The 16,811-nt window shown below is 29.8% G+C and overlaps 3 protein-coding genes across 7 annotated transcripts; 2 read left to right on the top strand and 1 right to left on the bottom strand.

Annotated features, from left to right (window-relative positions):
* Nucleotides 1-1,266: 1,266 nt before the first annotated feature.
* Nucleotides 1,267-6,914, top strand: LOC138942607 (aldo-keto reductase family 1 member B1). 4 transcript variants are annotated; one of them, XR_011448344.1, is made up of 7 exons: nucleotides 1,267-1,527; nucleotides 2,243-2,722; nucleotides 2,991-3,197; nucleotides 3,335-3,483; nucleotides 3,659-4,401; nucleotides 4,486-4,578; nucleotides 6,824-6,914. XR_011448344.1 is itself a non-coding variant. In XM_070312963.1 (5 exons), the coding sequence occupies exons 1-5, from the start codon at nucleotides 1,453-1,455 to the stop codon at nucleotides 3,699-3,701; spliced, it is 954 nt and encodes a 317-aa protein (XP_070169064.1). In that variant the 5' UTR covers nucleotides 1,267-1,452; the 3' UTR covers nucleotides 3,702-6,311. The 4 variants fall into 4 exon arrangements, 1 of the variants encoding a protein (XP_070169064.1); XR_011448345.1 differs by lacking the exon at nucleotides 4,486-4,578 and having other exon boundaries at nucleotides 6,824-6,911; XR_011448343.1 differs by lacking the exon at nucleotides 6,824-6,914 and having other exon boundaries at nucleotides 4,486-6,311.
* On the bottom strand, nucleotides 2,117-8,521 carry LOC138942611 (uncharacterized). The gene is made up of 5 exons (XM_070312970.1): nucleotides 6,004-8,521; nucleotides 5,525-5,826; nucleotides 4,881-5,294; nucleotides 4,527-4,785; nucleotides 2,117-4,387 (listed from the first exon to the last, which is right to left on the bottom strand). The coding sequence occupies exons 1-5, from the start codon at nucleotides 6,017-6,019 to the stop codon at nucleotides 4,083-4,085; spliced, it is 1,296 nt and encodes a 431-aa protein (XP_070169071.1). The 5' UTR covers nucleotides 6,020-8,521; the 3' UTR covers nucleotides 2,117-4,082.
* A 402-nt stretch (nucleotides 8,522-8,923) lies between these two features.
* On the top strand, nucleotides 8,924-15,714 carry LOC138942604 (cytochrome P450 4C1-like). Of its 2 annotated transcripts, XM_070312955.1 has the most exons (11): nucleotides 8,924-9,325; nucleotides 10,131-10,311; nucleotides 10,471-10,580; nucleotides 11,746-11,836; nucleotides 12,367-12,561; nucleotides 13,424-13,490; nucleotides 13,668-13,794; nucleotides 13,932-14,013; nucleotides 14,130-14,242; nucleotides 14,355-14,592; nucleotides 15,123-15,714. In XM_070312955.1, exons 2-11 carry the CDS (start codon nucleotides 10,140-10,142, stop codon nucleotides 15,461-15,463), a joined length of 1,536 nt encoding a protein of 511 aa, XP_070169056.1. In that variant the 5' UTR covers nucleotides 8,924-9,325; nucleotides 10,131-10,139; the 3' UTR covers nucleotides 15,464-15,714. The 2 variants fall into 2 exon arrangements, with proteins under 2 accessions (XP_070169056.1, XP_070169057.1); XM_070312956.1 differs by lacking the exon at nucleotides 12,367-12,561 and having other exon boundaries at nucleotides 8,929-9,325; nucleotides 15,123-15,713.
* The last annotated feature ends 1,097 nt before the right edge of the window (nucleotides 15,715-16,811 follow it).

Raw genomic sequence — 16,811 nt, 5'->3', positions numbered from 1 at the left:
TATATCTATATCGTCACGTACATATACATTATACATATGAAATAATTACAATATATATTCTGATTATTTTAGAATATAAATTATATCCATTAAGAATCATATCATTTATTTACACAAGTTTCTTATTCTTATCTAATTTTAGCAAAATAACTTGTGCATTTTACATTATGCAAACTATCGCATATAGTTATTTTTATTTATTTATATTCTATTCTTTTTATCGAAATTTGATCAATCTATATTTTTAGCCATTACTTATTAATTACTAATGTTCTTAGTGATTGTCAATGAATAATATTGTCATAAAAATAAAATTTTGTTCAATTTGAGTTTTGATATATATATATATATATATATATATATATATATATATAATTGAATTTTTAATAAAATTAAACATTTATCAAATTTTTTCTTCGGGTAAGGCTTCCAATCATTATTCGAAAATCGCAAGATTTATATTATCTGGAGACGATTATCAATCCCATTGGGATATATAATAAGCAAAATAAAAAATTCCAAATCTCAAGGAATAGTAAAAATAATTAGTATAGTAATATAATTAGAAACAGAAAATATATATTTCATACGATGCGATATATAATCTTATTATCGTCGAGTTATTGCTTTTTTCGGTAACTTTATTAGATTACTAATGTACTAATAGTGTACTAATATATTACTATGTATGTGTGAGTAAAACATTGGTCTTCCACAAGGAGTCATCAAAGGCCCGATTCATTGCTCCAAATGTTCCTGAATGATCGCTGTAATTTTCTACAGCGTTAGATTGCCATGGCGAATTCAGCTATCACTATAAACAGATCATTTGGATTTTAGTTCGTTGCTAACCATGCACTGATGATATATATTATGTGCCAATGTTGCTTATCAATATGATATATCGTTATTGTTATGCAAGACTCTCATGATGTAAGAGTCGAAGAATAAAATAATCCAAATTACTGAAAATGTTGAATTTTTTAAATATGAAAATAATAATATAGATTCTATATACAATATAAACTCACAATACTTATATATTTTAATCATGAATATTATCAAAGAGATTTATAAAAGAATGAAATAAATAAAAATTGTTTCAAAATTATTAATTGTTAAAAATTAAATTTCGAGCACATGGAATAATTTCGAGTGAATATCGCTTTTACCTAATTTTAAATTTGAAAGATATGTTATCACCGGTTGTGCACAATAACACACAAAGAAGTGCTTTGTGAGAGTAAGATCGATCTTGTCTCTAAATCCGATTCTCCTTGGTGGGGACGCTTATAAGAGGAATTCTGCGAGCAAAACCGCAAATATTGCGCAGTATTGCTCGGAATTGATCGTATCTCTTCGTGACGGTTCTCGAGATTCATTCAAACTCTGTCTGCGTTTGTATAGTGACGAGCAACAAGCGAGAACCGGCATCTCTGACATTTATAGAAAATGGTTTCGAACGCACCCAAGTTGAAATTTTACAACGGCAATGAAGTACCGATCTTCGGTTTGGGGACTTGGAAGGCAAGTATTTCTCATCTTGTATTTTGTTATTTCTCCGCGATCCGGAACCAGGACATTTTTGATACCCGGTATCAAAAATAATCCACGGAGACATTCGCTTTATACAAAGAATAAGAATATTTATTTTTTGTTTTAACGCAGCAGCTTTCGTCGTCGATATTTACGAGATAGATCACATCTTTGTCTTTGTTAAGCAAGATAAGAGACGAGGAAAATATTTATGTTCATTTATACACTTTGTAGACAACTGTCGGTTGCCAATGTGATCTAATAAGATACAGTTTGCTATTTTTGTACTAGTTATGCTAGTTAGTGCTTTTTTATTACTTTTTTTTTATTAGCATACAAATGCAAATATGTTACGCAATTAACTGCAAATTGATCACATTATATTATAACTTTATTAAGTGTGAAATACATGTTGCATAATATTATTTAAGTAATAAGTAAAAATATAATTAAAGTATAATTTTAATTATGTACAATTTGTATTTTATAATATATTATTATTCATAAAATTTATATATATTAAAAGTTATTCTAAATTAATTTCTTTAAAATTATAATATGAAAATCTTATCATCTCCCAAAGCATAATATACAAAAGTAATATTAAATATTTTCATCATAGAAATCTTTCTTAAGAAAAAGAATTTATTTCAAGATGATCGCAGATTCTGTTTATTTTAATTTCATTCTATCTATTTTATTTCAGTCTAAACCAGGCGAAGTTATCCAAGCTGTAAAAGATGCTATTGATATCGGTTACAGACATATTGATTGTGCTCATGTTTATGGAAACGAGAAGGAAGTTGGCATTGCTGTCAATGCGAAAATAGCGGAGGGTGTTGTGAAGAGAGAGGATCTGTTCATTACTAGCAAGTTGTGGAATACTTTCCATAGACCTGATCTGGTTGAGCCAGCCATCAAGCAATCGTTAACTGATTTTGGTCTTGATTACATAGATCTTTATTTAATTCACTGGCCAGTTGGATATAAAGAGGGCGGGCCCCTTTTTCCTACAACTCCTGAAGGTACCGTTATCCTGAGTGACGTAGATTATGTCGATACTTGGAAGGCTATGGAGGATGTGCTAGCTAAGGGTTTAACGAAAAACATTGGAGTCAGTAATTTCAATTCCGAGCAAATTACCAGGCTACTCAAGAATGCATCAGTTAAACCTGTTACAAATCAGGTAAATTAAGGACGATAGCAATAGAAGGAAACTCGAAAAAATTAATCCAACATAATTTAATATAATTGCATTAATATTACATTGAACTATAAATTGTTTTAGAATAGGGTTATATCAAGTAGAAAAAATTTTATCTAACAAGATTTTATTAATTTGTTTAATTTATAAAATTTTATATATATACTTTAGATATATATATTTATATAAAGAGAAATGTATAATTGTCTTTATTATTATAGATATCTTAATCATTTTTGTATTATTTTAGGTTGAATGTCATCCATACCTAACACAGAGGAAGTTATCAGATTTTTGCAAAGAAAAAGACATTTTTATTACCGCATACAGTCCACTCGGATCACCAGACAGACCATGGGCCAAACCAGACGATCCAAAATTGCTGGAAGATAAGAAATTGAATGAGCTTGGACAAAAATACAATAAGACACCTGCGCAAATACTTATACGTTATCAAGTATGCTATTAAAACACACATTTTGTAATAAATCGTAATTACAAACCTTTAAGTTATATTTTAGGATTCATGATATTTTTATAACTGAACTCGATATGTTAATATGAAATTCAAATAATTTTAATAATTGTTTGTAGTTGGATCGTGGCCATATTGTGATTCCCAAGTCAGTTAATAAATCACGTATTGCTGAAAACAGTGAAGTATTCGACTTTAAACTTTCATCCGATGATATTACATATATTGACAGCTTTGATTGCGATGGACGAATTTGTCCATTACTTGGGTAAGAACTTGTTACTATTTTTTATCATTATTATTTATAAGAAACTTTTTTATTTTTATATAGAGTGTATTATTAAAATATTTATAATATATATAGAATGTACTATTAATTAGAATTAATAATTTTATCTCGAATTGTAATATGTATTAATGTTTCCTCCTTTTTTTATTTTCAGCGCATACGACAGTCCTTATTATCCTTTTAACATTCCGTTTTAAGAGAGCAAGTAAAAATTAGAAATCGATATGCTATATTTGTGTTTCATTACATTTTTTACATTAAAACATATTTTCTGTTGGTAGTATTATTGCTTTTCATGTGCCACACACATGTTTATGATTATTTCATATGATATATTATTTATAATATGTAAGTTTTTTTGTTTATAAATGCATATCGAAAACTAATAAACTAATAAACAATGTCATTATTTTGCAAAAATATATACAAATCTTTTCTAGAAATGTTTTGTAATTGTGTGCAAAACTTATACATGTAATTGTGTGTTAAAATAAAGATATTGTTTCACAGTATATAAAATAATTTTATATAATCTAACATTTTTTATTAAGTGATTGATTTAATTATTTAAATATTAATCATATCGATGAATTTTCAGTGGCTTCGCAACCACAAGTGCAACACTCGCAAAACTCGTCACTATCGGTGTCCTCTACTTCCGATCCCAAACATAACATTCCCGAAATTGTCGATTGACGAATCTTGTCCAATGGCGTAACGCTACAATCACAGGGTGTAGTCGATGATTCGCGTGCACTCTTTTCTTCACATTTGCAGATATTAATTCGTTTACATGCAGCAGGAGTCTCGCATTCATTACATGTCTTACCGAAATCACACGATATAGAAGATTGTGTTAATCGTTTGAGCGATCGTGTTACATCTGGAAATTTATATGTACGTACCTTTGCATTTATCAATTTTAATGCGAAAGAAAAGGTATTTAAATTCTTATGAGTAATTTTATGTAAAATATTCCAGATAAAATTTACGATGTAGAAAATAAGCCGGCGAATACGTGCCTATCTTCGAGGCGACACTTTGTAGAGATTCGCAAGAAGGATTCGTTGATTCGTAAGGAGATTTGGACTTGAATATAGTGGTAGAGATTCGTTGGCAAGATTTGCAACATACTTTGTAGCTACGAGATTTGATTGAGCGATCGTCCAGCGGAATGCAGCACGAAGCTGGCGGGCATAATTTGTTGCGTCCTTTAAACGATTCCTTCGACGTTTCCTCGTAACCGGTTAACGTCACCGACGTCGCACACGAACAACAAGTCTTCTAAATCAGAAGAAACGTAGAAATGAAAGAAGCGTAGAATTGTGGAAGAGAATTTATCTTACGTGATTTATATAAACATTTTTTTTACTCACTCGTCCCTTATCTTTAAGAGCATATTTTCTCTTTGTCGCATATGCATCGCGTTTGCGATCTTTCAGCGGACACCGTACTCTCTTATTTCTTTCTATTTCCGTCGTCTTTCTGCTATCGCGTTGAAATTTTTTACAGGACAATAATTTGCTCATTTGACGTCTATACGTGATTTCTTTGTTTTCGAGCTCCTTGATGCAGTTCTTCAGCTTCAATTCCTCTTCGGCAAGCTGACGAATTTTCCTCAGACATATCAGATCGTCGGAATGAATGGAGTGTAGGCTGGGTGTGCTGTGTCTTGTTATTTCATTTCGCAATTCTATTAGTCTTTCCTCCATTTCTTTGTTAGCCAGTTCTAAGGACTCCAACTCCATACCGGTTTCCTCCAATTTCACATCTGCATCTATGATCTTATCCTGCATCGATAAGAAGAGATTGTACTGTAAAATTGTCACAACAGATTTTTAATAATTACATGAATTTGTCATGATTTCTTCACAGTTTTTAATTTTACGGTTTTTCATGGCTCTTTATTCGATGATAACGCGTTAATATTGCTTGCGCGGTATCAATATCGCGCTAAAAAAAGCACACTGGCAAAATTTACCCAGAATTCTTATCGTCGAATGTGTCAATCGTGCCGTACATGCAACTGTGCCGTCTCTCGATGAAGGTCGTTGACCGTGCTCCTCAATTCGGCGAGGAGTCTATCAGCAGGATCCGACTGCGGTGATAACTTATTCATGATCTCGCGCACTTTCTTGCACGGCGTATCTCGATCATAGTCTCGGCGTTCGGTCATCCACAGATTGTACGCCATTAAGGCCGGGATAGAACGTTCTATTCCGACGATCTTGTTCCGAAGGTCTCTATGACGACAGATCAAGTCGCATCGACGTTCCTCGATTCCCGATGCGATGTTCGCCAAAGGCGAGTCGAGAGCTTTACCTCCGAAAGAAATGAAGCGCCAGTTTTATTTAAAGAATAATTAATTGAAATCTTTATTAGCAATTATATATTTCTCTCTCTCTCTCTCTCTCTCTCTCTCTCTCTCTCTCTCTTTACTCTCTCTATTATTTACTTATTCTTCTAATGAATTAATAATCAATTAAACAAGTTACTTACTGGTTTTGGCCGACATTTCGATGAATCTGCTTATGTTTTAAAATACAACGATAAAATTGTTAATAATCCGTGAATTGTTTTTACTTGAAACTTTTGAATTGGGATACAAAAGAATGGAAATAGTGAATCCCCGCCGGAGAGCGGGTATGACAGTTTCGGGTAGAAGTGTACAGCTTACGCCGACAATATCATTATAGTAGCTAGGCGTCTTTGAAAATTTAATATTTCGATAATCGCGAGTTGTTGAAATAAATCTGGATCGATCTTTATGCATCGAATAGATCGAGAATATACAAAACAAAAAAAGATCTACGACATGTTTGTGCTTTCAGTCAAATTGTCTTTTCGGTATTTTTTCAATTTATCAGTCGTAATTAGTATGCTTCGGACGACATAAGGGATGATATAAGCGTTCATTGATTGTTTAATTATATCTCTACAAAGGTCGAAAGATTATCGGGATATTTGAAATCTGGAGAAAGCGCAGTGTCGAGTAAATCACGATGTTATCATCCGGCTCAACGAAGAGTACGAACATGATTGAGAATATTATTTGAAATGACTTGGGATTTTGCGATAACATAATAAACAACTTAATTGCCTTGCGATTAATTTATGCTACGTTTAATATTTTAATTTTTTATTACGAACTTCCTACGCGAACTTTGCCACGTGCACACTTTTGACTTATGAAAAAAATTAAAAACGTTTCAACCTACTTACTTGAAATGATTATGTAAAAGAACGTCTTTTATGGCCTATAGATGTTAAGTGCGCGTGAATAGAATATCATTTTTTTTTTAAATTGACATTTGTACAGCAAATCGGACGAGCCGACGTGCCGGGACGTAGACGATGATGGATTTTCCCTGGTAACCGTGACTAGTGTTTCCCTTCAAGAAAGCACCGGTAGTACCTTCGCAGGTTCTGTCTACACGAATTGGGAGGAGAAATTCGCGTGTCGCGCATTACAGAGGCGAGGTCGCATCTTCAGCTACCGAAGAAGGAAAATATACGTCGGTGATGGAATTTTTAGCGCACCGGCTGGCGTCTGTCCGCATCGGGTCACGTCATCCATCATTCGTCGTAATACAGGTAAAACGAGGTTTCACGAGCTGTTTTCGTTAAAAGCTGTTTTTGTAAATCGTTAAATCACAAGCGAATAAAAGATGAAAGTTGTTATCTTATAAATCTCAAGATGTTAACTATCTAATTTTTTTCTCCCATGTAAATTAACAGCATTGCGAAAATTTGATGGACAATTTACAACGGTTTTATAATGAAATTATCCCATCAAACGTATATGTTTGTTAATGTTGACGTTCTGGAGCTAACGTTTACGGAGCTGTTAAATTAAAGGAAAATAAAAAAATGAAATTACTAGGGATGAGCTTTTTTGATATAAATGTACGAGAGAAAAATAAATAATAAGCTTTTATTTCCTTTACAGGAGATTCTCGACTCGTGTTTATCTGGCCGCGAAAAGCTAGCAGAGCGCGAATATCGAGTGTTCTCACACCTCTATTGCGCGGAGTCTTGATCGGACTGTTGTTCGTAGATGCTCTTCATCTATGGCCCGGAGAATTTTTACCCACATCGCTACCATCGAATTTGCCGATCTCTTTGCCGCCTGTCAAATGCAATATCATCGAGCCACGTTGGTTCGACAACAACTGAGCCGCAATCGATATCATCATCGTTTATTGTAAACATTTGTATTTCTTAACGCAATACGATTTTTATTAATTTAATGATTTAATATACTATATACGATATTTTTAATAAACGTAAAATTTATTTTACTGTGCAAACATGCTTGATTTCTTAAATTGCTTTTATGGAGGGAAAGAGATTTGACAGCTTCAGACAAAAAATTTGACGAAAACGAAACAATTCGTGCTCAGAATGTGTATTTTACTTTATTTTACTATATAATTTGACACCGTATCTAACATACGTAGCAAAGATACTAGGCTTTGCAATCCTAATGAAGGCACAAGTCAATGATATGTACTTATCTGACAATTCAGACACAGGATAAAATATTACGCCTTCATTCATATGTAATGTTATGATAATACAAAGACGCATTTGCTTTATAACTAGATTTAATTATTTCTGCATATCCACTCGTTTTTCAATGATTTGCATATTTTTCGTTTCTCTACCAGTGACAAAACATTTTTCAAACGCTATTGTGCGTCTCATGTATTACATACAAAAATCGCGCATTTAGATAAATTTAATCGCTCTGTATACGTACAGACACACAAACGCATGTATAATAATAAATTCGGCAAGTTCGGAAAAGTTTTTTTGATTTCTACATTCATTTCAATACACTGAGAAAAAAATCGTTAACTTGACTAAATGCATTCAGTTGGTTATCATTTCTTTAGTTGAAATATTTTAGTATTAAAATATTTGTATTTAAGTTAAATACTTAAATATTTCAACTAAAAAAATGATGATCATTTAAATGTATTTAAACATGATAATGATTTTTTTCTCAATATAGAATTGCAATATACAATTGTACATTATTCAATGCGTGTGCGCGCATACATCACTACTGAAACAAATAATTACCGGTTGTAAAAAATTTCCTCATGAGAATAAAGCAAGGATAAAGTATTTATCAATTATTCATGACTGGTTTGACGAGCAATCATGATTATCAGAATACGCAAAAAGATCACAAAAGGAAAGTTATATTACATGATGTCATTACGCGATAGAAATAGAGATTATATGATTACATCTTACACATTAACTGAGATGAAGGTTACTATATATGTGCATATTGCAGCGTTTCTTAAGCATGCGTGCTTAAAAATTACTTAGATATACTATATATCCGCAAACGGTAATTAGATTATAATTAGTGTATATGTATGTATATGTGTGTATGTATGTAGTGTATATGCAAACGGTTTTTATCTCATATCTCTCGTGTGTTATCGCACGCCGGCTTTGTACTTTGCGCTAGTATTTATATATTGCTGGTTCGAATAGCGTGAAGCAAGAACGAAGCTTGAATAATAACGATTAAAAGTGTAGTATCATTTCGCGATTGGATCTTGCATTGAGAAAAAGTGGAAACCTTATATAATTTCCTACCTTTTTTTTAAAAGCATCTATTCTCTTCCTCTTTTTTTTCTCGATTATCTTATTGTATTTAAATATACTACATTTATATATAAAACATGATAATTTGTGATATATAATTAATGGTGAAGCACAGCGATATCCTTGTTAAAAGTATCAAATATTTTGGCGAAGCATCATTGTTCGATCATTAAGTGCTCTGACGTAACGAACAGTAAGTATCTTGGATTTTTTAAATATCATTTAGTTAAAACTTATTGTTTCGCTTTTTATCTTTTTCAAGACACAAAGTAATTCGCGCAAAAGGTTAAAGTTAAAAGGTGAATAAAAAACTCATTAAACCAAGTACAGGCGAATATTTTATGATGAAATGCCAATGTTTCTCTTCATTGTTTTGATTCTTTAAAACGTATTATATAAAATTAAGGCAAGTAATTATTTGGAGCAGAATTAACACCATATATTTAAAATTTCGCGATTTATAATTCTTTGACACTCGGCTATATAAATATATTTCGATTAAACTAAGCAATGATCGCGAGCGCTATTTTACATTATTGTTGCGTTTGATAAAAAATTCGAAATTCGATATTGGTTCATTATTTTATAAACGCCCATATATATTATATCTTTAAATTAGTGTTAAAAAAAGAATAAATATACATTTTAAGTCGTAAATCTTTTTAAAAATCTCGATGAGATATGACAAAAAAAATGAAATATAAATAATTTATCGCGATTTTTATGAATCTTTCGACTAATGAGCATAAATTCCACATTCGAACGAGTTACATAAAAATATTCGAGAAATATTTTGCCAACGAAATATTTTCACCGACATTGATTATAAAGTGTCTTTGTAAAATTTTTTAGTTAATAAAGATAACAATGATATAAATATCGTATCGATGAAATATTTGTGTGTATAAAATTCCAATGTGTATCTCCTTAAAAAATATCTATAGTAATTTATGCATTTACATATTTAGTAATTTAAAAGCTGTTTAATATGTTTATAGGTTACGAGAATGGATTTAATTTTTTTCACACTGTGCGTCTTCTTTGTTGTTTTAATAATCCCTACAATTATATCGACAATATATCATCAATATGTTCTTCGACGAAATCTTAAACATATTCCTCAATACGGAAGATCCCCTTTTAGTGTGACATTTGAATTGATGAAGCTGACGAACCATGGTGAAAAATTTTATGAATAAGATATTACCATTATACTTTTACTAATGTCATTTATATATTTTTAGCAAAGAATTTAAGAAAACAAATTTGTCATTTATTTTAAATTAGTATAATAATTATTAATAAATATTAAATGTATGATTATGTGCTTATCCACAGAACGCACACTATGGTTTATACAACGTATGCTTGATTTTAAAGATGGAATTTTCATATATTGGATTGGCTTGAAACCGATCATTAATCTTTATAAACCTGAATTTTTTGAGGTAAAGATGATAAGAATCTTGCTAATGCAAATTATCAGTTATTATATATTTTGTGATGATAAATAGTAAGTTATTATTATAAGAAAGCAACACTTTTTGCGATAGTGGAATAGAACAAACTTTAATAAACGTATTATTAAAAATTATTCTATTATTATTAAAGGATATAATTATTTATAAAAAAATTCTCAATGTAATAATTACACGGAGAAAAAGAATTATGTTAGTTGTCAGTAATACAATTGCATACATAGAAAAAAATAATCAAATTTCACTATTATAACGAATTATTTAATATTACAGCAAGATCTCTTCTTTGGATGTAATAGAAAACTTTTGCTGAATACATTTATTTGTAAAAATAGAAACTCACTATTAAAGTAAAATAATTAGTAAGTCCTTTTAGCCTTTCTTTTATTGATTGTGAAATAGAAAATAATTTATTATTTTAGAAAACAATATATTTTGTTTATGTGTGTGTCGTATTATATTGAGGTCGTTGTGTTGTGTGCGCGCGCGCGCGCAAGGATTTTGCAAAATTATTTTCATAAAAGAAAAAAAATTAATTAACAAATTAAAATTAACAAATCTTTTGTTTTGCTATCTATATAATAACCAATCTAAATTTGTTACAAAAGTGTAAAATATTATCTGCCAAGATCGCAAACGTTTCTTTCTATGTAAGATGCGAAAGTTTATCAAGCAAGTCTTTTCAGATAAACAGTACTACGATATATCGACACTATGTATAATACACATGTATAATACAAAGAACATATATTACTTTATTTTATTATATTTATAATACTTTATTTTATTATATTTGCGTTATAAAAAAAATTGATCCACCTCTCGAACCAAATAGTTCACGGTTAAATTTTACTCTTCAAGTTAATTTCTGTACTTTAGCGATCTATTCGATTATTCAATTATCTATTCAATTTTAGAATATTATATTGAGCGTTTTTTTACCTACTGACAAGAGAAAACGTATATATAAAAACGATATAGTATATAAAAAAAAGTTGAAAACATGATATAAAATTTATGCATATATGAGATTCTGTTTTCAAAAAATAAAAATTTGAAAAAAGATATTCTGTTTAAATAAATATGATAAATTATTACTCGTATGGTTATATTGTTTTTGAATACATTTTTACAGATTATTTTACTCAGCACCGTAAATATTGAGAAAGGATTTCCCTATGAGATGCTGGCGTCTTGGTTAGGCAAAGGACTTCTAACTTCTACAGGTAAAGACATAAATTATTTTATATCTATTTTTAATATCTTATTAAAGATGAAAAGAGATAAATTGCAGTTACATTAGATTATATTTGATAGTTATTCATGAAATTTCATTTTGAACAAACTGTAAGAAAACGAGAAAAAGTAATGTTTCACTCTAATACAAATACGCAAATTTGTATAGTATACGCCTATCTCGACTAAAAATACAAAAATGCAAAATTTTTGTTTTGTTTTTACCTTCGTGTTACAAATTACTTGTAACTAAATTTACATTAATATTAATTATTTATGTAAATTGGCGTGCTTTAAAACATTATTTAATTATTCATGGAATTCTTCTTACATTACAAATATTCAGTAGCGATATACAAGAAAAACAAAACCAAAATATTGTACATAAAATAAAAAAAAATGCGTAAAAAAATGTTTCTTTTATTTTTATTTATATCAATTATCTATGCGTATTTATATTCTTTATCTCTTTTACGATATTTTTAACATGTAAATGTATCGCCGATTGATACTACTTCAGGAAAACAATGGAACCATGATAGAAAATTAATCGGGCCAACGTTCCATTTTAGTATATTGGATCAATTTGCCGTGGTTATGTCCGAAAAAACAGAGATCTTGACAAAATGTCTCGAGAGGGAAATAGCAAAGAATCCAGGGAAAGCTATTAATATTTTTCCGTTCGCTAACAATGTTGCTCTTGATGTTATATGTGGTAATAAATAAATAAATATACAATATATATATATATATATATATTATTACAATATATAATATTTCTTGTATAAAAAACAAGTATCATTGACGCAGTATATTTTATACTGCAGCAATAAATTTTCAGTTTATATGATATGAAATAATAAAAAGACTTGTCAAGTATATACTGAATTTTAATTTTGCTGAATCAGTATATAAGTTTTTTCGTTATAATAATAAATTGATTGCTTATTTATCAATTTATACATTTATTTTGCTGTTAAAATAACAGTTAAAGATATGTTTACTGGATAAATAGAAGATTTTGTTTTAATCTTGAATTTATTCTTCCACAATCAAATTTAACTAGCACACAAGATTTTTAAGATGTTCCGACGAGAAATAAATTTTTATCTGCTAAGAATTAAATTCTACCTGCAATATCGAATAATTGATTTCTGTTTCGAATGCCGTTTGTTTTCACGAAGTGATATTTATTGAATGTGTAGTGACAATAATGATTTTGCTGTAACAGTAAAATTCTTTCTCTTTACGTATATGTAATCATTGGATTACAATATTAGTATAACTTTGATGAGCTCGATTTCCGACATTGCGTATGTAAATCAATGCGAGAAATCAAATCTTAAGTGACATTTTATATAATTGAGAATAAATATATAACTTATTCTCGTAGATATTTAGATACAAGCAAAATTTTATGTCGATATTAATTCCAGTGTATAACAAAATTAATTTTTTCGACTCAATATTATTTTAGAGTTATAAGAGACAATTTTATTTCTTATGAAATTTGTAAATAATATAGCATTTTGACGAGAAAGTTATGGCAATAATATTAATAAATAATTATTTTGCAGAAACGGCAATGGGAGTGAATGTACATGCTCAAGAAATTGAAACCGAATATACAACAACAATACATAGGTCCGAAAAGTCACGAGTTTGATTACTTTGTTAGTTAATAAAATGGTTAAAAGTATTTATAATTTATTGAGAAGATCTTTTTAGGAATTGACAATAAAATTTGTTTGATTAATGTTTATTTAACATAATAGCATAAATATGCTGTTATATCAATTTAATGTTTTAATCATGCTTTAGAGGTTCTAAATTAATAGTCGAGCGATTTTTTCGACCGTGGCTTTGGTCAGATTGGTTGTATAATTTAGTGCCTTCAGGAAGAAAATACCATTCAGGGCTTAATATAGTACATAAATTTACGAAAGAGGTATGCGAAAAAAAAAACATTAATATTACATTGTAATGTATTAAGATATCGGCAGAATTTTATTAAATTAATTATTTGCACTACATTTTGTTAGGATAAATTTTACAAGTTTACAACGGATAAATGATAAATTTCAGGTGATACGTAAGAGAAAGATTGCACGACAATCACGAAACAGTACTGCGAAATCGGAAAACGAGGATGGCGAATTTGACATAGGTGTGATTATTATATTATCGTTATACATATGTTTTGATGGCTTATGTAAATAATACATTAAGTAAACTTAGTGTAAATATTTTTTTAAATGATTCTGATGATATTTATTTCGATAGGTAAGCGACAGAGGAAAGCTTTTCTGGATCTGTTACTAGATCAGAATGAAAAGGACGAAACTCCGCTAACTGATGATGAATTGAGAGCACAAGTCGACACATTCATGTTCGAGGTGAGAGAAAAATCTTTGAAGTTTAACATAAAATTTTTTCTTATCAAACTCGGAAAATGTTACTATAACTGAGTATTACAATATAATATTGTAAAAATATATAATGATACAGGGTCACGATACAACTGCGGTTGCGATAACCTGGACGCTTTTCCTTTTGGGCAATAATCTCGAGCATCAAGAAAAAGTTCACGAAGAACTCGAGGAAGTTTTCAAAGATTCAAAGACACCAGCCAGCGTAAAGGAGCTGTCGCAGTTAAAGTATCTTGAGAGGATCATAAAAGAAACACTCAGACTATTCCCAAGTGTACCCTTAATCACAAGAAAATTAGCAGAAGATGTAAAAATAAGTATGACAGAATTTTAATATTAAAATAAAAGAAATCTTAAGATATTCACATTAATCTGGAAATTTGTAAATCTCGCAATTAAACGATAATATTTTTATTTAAAGGATGAAGAGAATGTGTTTCTGTTCAGAGAGATATCTTTTTCTTATTTATTAAAGACTATATGAAAACGATTTGGCAAAAGACCAATACTTTAAAATCTATTTTAGCAATTTGTGATAAAATTTGAGATAAAATTTTATTTATCATTTTATTTATCATTTAATTCTGTTTATTATTTTATTATGCCCCGTATAAGTGTGGATTCTTCAAATGTTTTTATTACAAATAGAATTTTGTCACGAATTATCATATAGAGATTGTCTAATATCGATTTGAAATTATTGTGAGTTTTGCAAAAGCCTTAGACTACAAGAGAGGAATATTTATAAATTTTAGAGTAGAACATTTATATTAAAAAAGTTTATCTATATAATATTTTATGTGCGTGTGTGACATAATACAGTTTATAACAATCCGTTTTATTTTAGACGATTATACGCTCCCGAAAGATGCTACAGTCACGTTGGCAATCGGTTTAATGCAGAAAAATCCGAAAGTTTGGTCAGATCCAACTAAGTTCGATCCAGATCGTTTTCTTCCGGAAAATTCGAAACATAGGAATCCATATGCTTATATCCCATTTAGTGCTGGACCAAGAAATTGTATCGGCCAGAGATTTGCTTTACTCGAAGAGAAAACGATATTAACAGCTATTTTGAGAAAATGGAGAGTGAAAAGTGTAAAAACGGCGGATACAGTTTCAACCGAAGCCGCTCTCATTTTGCGACCATGCGAAGACATATACATCTATTTCACGTCAAAAAAATAATCAATTTATCAGAAAATATCCATTTCTCTTTATCGTACGCAATCTTTATAATCTTTATCGATTATATGAAATTTAAATATTTTTATGTTACTGTTATTGTGCATATAGCATACTATATGTACGCTATATACTTTTATACATGGTAATTGGAAATGATACGAATTATACGTTTAATTATTACGAAACATCGAGCAAACATATGCGTTAACTATTGTATAGCCAAGAGTAAGAAGAATATAAATGATTTCTGTACATTTTTTTCCTACGCAAATGTCATTGATTGATATGATAACTATAATAAATTTAAATTTAATTAATATGTAAAAACATTGGATTAGTTTGTTACTTACATTTTCTTTCTTTCTTTGGAAATCTTGTAGTTTATATGTACATTATCTACAAGTGAATCAACGATGAAAACACAACTTTTGCACAAATTTTAAATTTCGCAAGGATTCATAATTCGGAAGAATTTCAAAAAAATTAAATCGGCGGGTATTCTCTAGATTTTAGTGTATCTTTACACAATCATTGTCAAAACAATCATTTAATATCTAATTTTGGTAAATATTCACTTTTACACAGCCCGCCCCAAATGATTTCCGGTTGATCTTGATGTTAACTGTGACATTTAAGGTAATCGAGGTCATTAATCTTTTTCGTCGCTATATAGTTCTTGTCTACTTTCTAATTTTTCGAGAGCCCAAATCTTTCTCGCTTTGCATGAAAAGTTGGAAAACTTATGTAAAACCGTACAATTATAGACCTCGTTTCGCACGTAAACAGAGGCGGTATGGGACGAACCTTGCTTCTCCTTGCAAAGTATACGAGTCCCTCTCCCGTTCACTCACGTACTTTGCGAGGTCCATCCAATATCTATATGTACTTTGGACGCGAAACTAGGTTTATAATTATACGATTTCACATGAGTTTGCAACTTTCTGTGCGAAGCAAAGTCCAACTCGTAACGCCCTGTACTTTGGACGTGAAACAAGGTTTATAATTAATATGATTTTACATAGGTTTGTAATTTTGTGTATAGTCGTTATAAAATGTTTGTAATATAAAAAAGTTTGTACTATATAAAGAAGATAGTTCGATATAAAATAATATTTACAATTTTAAATTAAATTATATTTTACAAATCTTAATTTTTTAATTCATAAATTAATTATTAACTTTATACTTTAAAAGGCTAAAAGCGTGCTTTTTGGCAAATTCATGAATATCTCAAAATTTATTGGATTCATTAACTTTCGTAGCTAATCTGCACAATCTCTCCTTAAGAATTATAGCTTAAACATACTATGTATGCAAATGGCAATTAGATCATTATCTGCATATAACA

The sequence above is a fragment of the Polyergus mexicanus genome, unplaced genomic scaffold (genome assembly GCF_030449975.1).
Source record: "Polyergus mexicanus isolate NDT 795.1 unplaced genomic scaffold, iyPolMexi1.0 SCAF_23, whole genome shotgun sequence".
Taxonomy (NCBI): domain Eukaryota; kingdom Metazoa; phylum Arthropoda; class Insecta; order Hymenoptera; family Formicidae; genus Polyergus; species Polyergus mexicanus.
Note: the sequence above shows the minus strand (reverse complement) of the source record. Positions and strands in the feature narration are given on the sequence as shown.